Genomic DNA, 6,614 nt, shown 5'->3' with positions numbered 1-6,614 from the left:
TTTGCACACAAACTGAACGCATTATGATTGAATTGTATATAGTTGGTAATATCCAGAGTCTCATCATTGTCTCCACCAGGCCGAAGGCATGGGGAGAGAGTATGTTTTGCACTCCGTCCGTGTGTGTGTGTGTGTCCGTCCGTGTGTGTGTCCGTCCGTGTGTCCTTCCGTCCGTCCGTTACCAGCTAATCTCCGGCACCGTTAACCCGGTCGATGCCAAACTTTGCACACACACTCCCTGGATGCCAACGATGAACCTCTGCCCCGCATTTTCCAGAACGGCCTGTTATAGCGCCACCATGAGGCAGCTTTTCACATTGTTTACCTAAAACTGCACCGATCTGCGTGAAACGTTGCATGCACACTCCCTAGAGGCCAAGGACAAACCTTTGACCTGCATTTTCCACATCTGCCTTTTATAGCGCCACCAGGAGACCGAATTTTGTAAAACACATTTTTGGATATTACTCCTCCAGATTCTGTCCACAAATCTCAAAAATCGTTACACAGTATCTCTATGGTCATGTGCTCAAGTCGGATCTGTCCGATATTTCATATTCCATTCTAATTGACTATAATTGGCTTTCACAGTTTGCAAGATTGCCCCGTTTTGAACAAAAGCCTCAAATCATGAACGCAGCATGCAATTTACGTCAAATCTTTCACACATTTTCTTACTAGGCTGAGGAATATATCCCACCCTTTTCACATTGGCCTGTTATAGCGCCACCAACAGGTTGATTTTTGCAAAACACATTTTTGGAACAAAATGCCTCAAATCATCCAATTGCCATCAAAGGCAAACATATTACTTATTTATATTACTCCTAAACATTTTGCCAAACATCTCACACAGTCCTATCCTCCTGGTGGAGACCTGTGCCCAGAAGGGCACTTTTTCTAGTTTTAAGTATAGGTTTGATGCTGCCATTGAACTATTTATTAACCATAAAATATGGCCAGTCATAGATGTAGTTCATGTCTTTGTATACTGAAATCCTCATACTTAGTCACCCATTGGGTAAATCACAAAGCTGGCCAACTCACTATAAGCACTTATACTTGAAAATACCAGGTGGGTTGACGATTTCATACAATTGATTGAATACTTTATTAACAGTTTGCAGAATAAAAGAAGGCACAGAAAGTACAGTTTAATACAAATACAATGCTAAAAGGATTGAACCCATGAAAGGACTATATGGCCTGTTTACATTGGTGTCCCGAGTATTCAATTCATAGTTCTAAGCTTGAGAGACAGTGAGACTCCTATAAACAAGTATAAAGTATCATTGATTACTCATAATAATAATCATGTCTTTTATCAGTGTATTGTTGTGTTATCTCAAATATCTCCAGTACAGTAGGCTACATATCATGGACGAATGACAGACCATATCAATAATCAACAAGAAGCCCAGAAATAAGAATCATATAAAATGGCTAAGTTTACTGTTGCTATACTATTTAAAATGTCTCACTTGGGTGACAGTTCAGAAATTTGGAAGACGCACATGCTTACAGCAGTTAAAATTAGCTTGTGAAAATTATAATTTAGAACAGAAGATACAAAGGAACTTATTAACTCTATATAGACACATAGGCGCCGGAGGGGGGGTCATTTGGGACTATATGTCCCTGCACTATTGGGAGTTGATTGGTCTATTTATTTTTCCCGACCCGGCGCTGGTAACATGCACTGTTTCCATTTTGTTGCACAATCGTCGTTGTATTGGCTACACGCTTGCCTCTCGCTGCAACGACCATTATGCAGTTAGGAGCTCCCTCAAGGTGTCAGTCAGACAAGCTAATACACAACAATCATCGTTCTTTGTTTGTATGCTGGCTGTAGTAGGTGTGAAAACAGAGACTGGCTGACCAGGGAGGAACAAAGTTTCTCCGTCATGTAGTTGTAACTTTCACGAGTAGGCCTATGAGCTTAAATGTCCCTTACATAGTCAGGAAATGAATTAAATTAATATTTACAATCTAGACTTTAACCAACGTTAATGCTTATATAATCAGCAAAGCAAATAAAATTCTGAGGAGCCGGAGGCATCATCCAGATTTGGTTACACTTTTCGGAGCTACATGAAAACAAACAGCGAACGTCATGACTTCAGCCACCACCACCCCCCCCCCCCCCCCCCCACCCCCACCCCGCGAAACAAAATAATACATAAAAATGGACCCCGCACTTTTGAGAGCCTGACGGCACTGCCTAGACCCACTCCCACTATAAGAACATTTTGTGCCAGTAATCCAGCATCCGACCGGGATCTATATGGTGACTTGTGACTATGTTTCTGTATATGGATCTGGAGAAGGGCACTCTCCAGGGGTTGAACAGCCCGCCGGGCGACGGTGTGGGCTTGATCCCTAGCCTTTCAAGGCAGATTGCCACGTACACATCTTCCAAACGCAGGAGGGGAATATTCAGAGAAGTTCCGTACAATTCCGTCGCCATGTCTCCGGAGAACACATAGCCCGTCCCAGAGCAGAAGTCGGGGTACATTTCGTTTGAGTACTCTTCTGGGGGCATGTACCACTTTGAGCTTTTGTCTCGGATTGGCACCCCCTTAATGATATAGCCCGTAAAGTAGTTTCTCTTGGGTTTCAGTCCAGGTCTCAGCAGCTTGTGGATGAGGAAATCGGTGTTCACAAGCATGTCACTGTCAGTTTTCATAACATAGCTGGCCCGGGGACAGTGCATGGCCACCCAGTTCATCCCCATCAGTGTCTTTAAAGTCAGGTTGTAGTAGGTATCTAAGAAGTCCTGCTGAATGATATCGTGGTGCCTCAGGCTCTCAGCCTCCAGGGTCTTCTGCTGTAGGCGTCCCAGCTTGCTTTCCTGCACCCCCAACAGGAACAGCCGAATGATTCCTAAGCCTGGAGCGAGGCTCTCATTCCCCCATGTCTGCCGTATGGCATTCCGTGCCTCTACTTCACTAGCCACAGTGAGTATCAGCAACACTAGGAATGGTGGTGGCTTTCCCTTTGGGCATTTGTTTGACTCCCTAATGATGTAGTAGGGGAACGGCCCAGGAGTTGGGCCGATGGGAGACCACTGGGTGGTCACCTGTGTGGTCACGTTTCTGGTCATCTGCTTGGTCTGGTCACCGGTGTGGTCACCCTTTTCACTAATGTCTGGCAGAACTATCTGCCAGACATTATTGAACTGAAAGACGTAAAAGACCAGGGCCTCTAGGAATGAGAGACACAGAACTGCAGCGATGTGCTTCCACTTCATGGTGTCTGGTTGCTGCGACTTGGACCGCAGTCGGATTGGTGAGAGAACTTCAAAGCGATATGGCTTCGTGTCAAGCAGTCATAGCCAAGGTATGGATCTGAATAAGCCTTGCAGGTATACAGAGAAATCATGATCAAAATCAGCAAGTCTTTATGGTCTGACTATTGTGAAACACTTTGTTTCACAATAGGTTTAATAAGTCTAATAAACAAATAAAAGCTTAAAGGGACACTTCACCCTTTTTGCTAAAAAATATATGTTAATGACGTTTAGAAGATTTAGAACACATTCTTGGGGGTCTTTATATTATGTGTGTAATATGTGGTTTTAGATATTTTAGATTTTAGCAGTGAGCCCAGTGTCTCTGATGTCATCGACACTGGGCTCACTTCCTTCCTGGACTACAATTCCCATAATGCTTTGGTGTACTGCTCCTCATTGTGGATAGGGGGAGGGCTGTCTTACCGAGACAACATAGGCTAGTCCCAAGGTATATGAAATGGAGGGTCACCAACGTCATTTTCGCTATCACGCAATTCCAGACGGCATATTCGTCGCACCATGGGAGCCAAACTGCACCCAGGAGTTCGGCAGAATGCACTGCAGTCAATGAGAGCTCAGTGACCAGCTCATGAACAAACACTATTTCTGAATGACTGAGATCTTTTGTAAAGTACTCGCTTCTGGCAAATAACAGAAGACATATAACACATTATTGTCTGCTGTGTTGCTTTTCGATGTGTACACTGTGACATTTTATAGAGATATCTAAAGAGCAAAAAGTACGTTTCTGAACATGCCAAGTATTGCAAGATTGTCCACCGCCTGGCAGCCAAATCTCACGAAACCCCCGGAACAGAAACGATACCTGCTGCTGTTTAAATCCTCAAATAAAATGATGGTATCGAAAAGCAAGTGATTAGAAAACAAACTGTGATATGTCTTCTTTTATATGCCTGAACCGATTATATGACACAGGTCTCAATGGTTCATAAATAATGTATTATGAGCTGGTCCAGCTTGCCCCATTCACTGCTTTGTATTCATGTAACTTCCGGTGCGAGATTTGGCTCCCATGAAAGTGTCATGGCACAGTCACGTGACCATGACACTTCCTTCTCTAAGCTTCCTTGGCTAGTCCTAGGAACATTAAGAAGGAAGATGGGGGCGTGGCACAGTCTCCTGCGGGAGGTTTGCAACTCTCATGCACCTCTAGCACCTCTGCTGCAACACTCCATCATCGCAGTTCCTGTTTACACTGCACATGTGCAAACCTCCCGCAGGAGGCCAGCGGTGGTAGTTCACAGGCGATGGAGACCCATGCACCAAGAGTTCCATCGAGCCAGCGAATATAACACCTGCGGTTTACTTCTGGGTTGTGAGCTGGCGAATATAAGGGCTTCAGAATAAGTGGCGTATACTAGAGTACTTATATGTGCCCTACAAGGTTGTTACCGATTTAAAATGACTATTGATTCCCATTAAATTGGGCACTTTGCACATGTTCCTACCATACGTGTGGCGAACTAAAGCAAAAGAGGGCGCTGTTTCTCCTTTATTTGCCGATGGATTCTCAGATTGCCTATTATAGGCAATTATTATAGTGGTTTTCAACCAGTGGTCCGGGGACCACCAGTGGTCCTTGAGGGGGTTCCAGGTAGTCCCCAGCTAAATGATAGAGAGTAGTGACCAAATTGACACTTATAGATCTTATAGGTCCATTTGGTCACTCGGTAGGAACCTTTTAGGGCACATATAAGTGCTCTAGTAGTATACACCATTTAAAAAGACATATCATAAATGCATTTTTTAAATAAATGTATTACTTAAAAAAAACATTATTTATGAGGTCTTATTCTAATCTGAAGCCCTTATATTCGCCTGCTCACAACCCGGAAGTAAACCGCAGGTGTTATATTCGCTGGCTCGACGGAACTCTTGGTGGGTTTCCATCGTCTGTGCACTACCACTACTGGCCCGCAGGAGACCGTGCCACGCCCCCGTGCATGTTCCTTCTTAATGTCCTTCTTCCTTCTTAATGAATGAACAGTTTCCATGTTCCTTTGTCATTTCATTTCACAAAAATAAAAGTTTAACACATGTAGGCTACTGCAATCAAAGCGAGCATCAAAATAACATGGAAAATTAACAAAAGAAAAATATACAAAAACATTAACATTTAGTAAATGTACTTGTCCTTTATCTTTCAGTCTGTTATAGGCCTACACATTTTTTCCACAGTTATGAAATTGATGTTTTTAAAATAAAAACAAAATCAACATTGTACTATTCTCTTTTTTCATATCCTTTTTATTATTTCAGTTCAGGGTCAGCAACTCTCATGCACCTCTGGTGGAACAATCCATCATCGCAGTTCCTGTTTACACTGCACATGTGCAAACCCATAGACATATATAAAGGCTAGATGGTTCAAGGCGGAGTCTCTGACGTAGTTCACCCGGCAGCCATCTTGCTGAGGGGCTACAGTACAGTGGGCAGTATTATGCGTGTCTTAAGTACCAGGTCTTATTACTTAACTAAAGACCTGGAGGCGTGATCAATGCCATGGCTATTCTGAGTGGCCAAACAGCATTGACCACGCCTCCAGGTCTTAAGTTAAGTAATAAGACCTGGTACTTAAGACAGGCATAATACTGTCCACTAGTATGTTCAATGGCAGCTCAAACAAAAATAGTCATAACTCCCTCAAATCTTGATGGATTTACAAACGGGTTGGCTTATTACAAACGTTGTCAACGTGGCTGTAATTCAGGACACTTATCTGCTTAATTTTGTGTTTTATATGAACGTTGTATAAAAGCATATAAGTATGCGGACGTCTCTGACATTTATAACAAACCAAACCGTTGGAAAATCGGTTGAAAATTGAGCAAGTTATGGATGTTTAAAAAGTACATGCCCCATAGACACAATGCAAATGCTGCCCCTCGGTAAGATGGCCGCCACGTAGCAACGTGGCCAACGTGTCCATTGGCCAGAGCGCAGGTGTGCCATCTAGTTTTCTTATATATATCTATGTGCAAACCTCCCGCAGGAGACCGGGCCACGCCCCCGTGCACATTCCTCTTTAATGTTCCAGCGTAACCCTTGAACTCCCGTTGACGGTATTGACGGAATTAATCAATAAATCCAGACCTCCCGTTGACGGAATTGACGGGCTGTCAATCGGGAGCCTAATCGGGACCTTAATGTAGCAAAATTTAGCCTTTTTTGGCTAATTTGGCTAACGGCCGATGTAATGTTTCTAAAACCGGCCGAAATCCGCGCGTGCATGGTCGATCACGCACGCGCATGATCGCGCATGCATCGCTGCGTAAAATGCGATGTTTTGGGCTTGATTAGA

The 6,614-nt window shown here is 43.6% G+C and overlaps 1 protein-coding gene across 1 annotated transcript; it reads right to left on the bottom strand.

The window, feature by feature from the left end:
* Positions 1–2,236: 2,236 nt before the first annotated feature.
* Positions 2,237–3,250, bottom strand: LOC306919772 (beta-1,3-galactosyltransferase 2-like; the record flags this gene model as incomplete). The annotated part of the gene is made up of 1 exon (XM_079496323.1): positions 2,237–3,250. One exon carries the CDS (start codon positions 3,248–3,250, stop codon positions 2,237–2,239), a length of 1,014 nt encoding a protein of 337 aa, XP_079352449.1.
* Positions 3,251–6,614: the final 3,364 nt, after the last annotated feature.

Source organism: Electrona antarctica (assembly GCF_951216825.1).
Source record: "Electrona antarctica genome assembly, chromosome: 3".
Lineage (NCBI taxonomy): Eukaryota > Metazoa > Chordata > Actinopteri > Myctophiformes > Myctophidae > Electrona > Electrona antarctica.
Note: the sequence above shows the minus strand (reverse complement) of the source record. Positions and strands in the feature narration are given on the sequence as shown.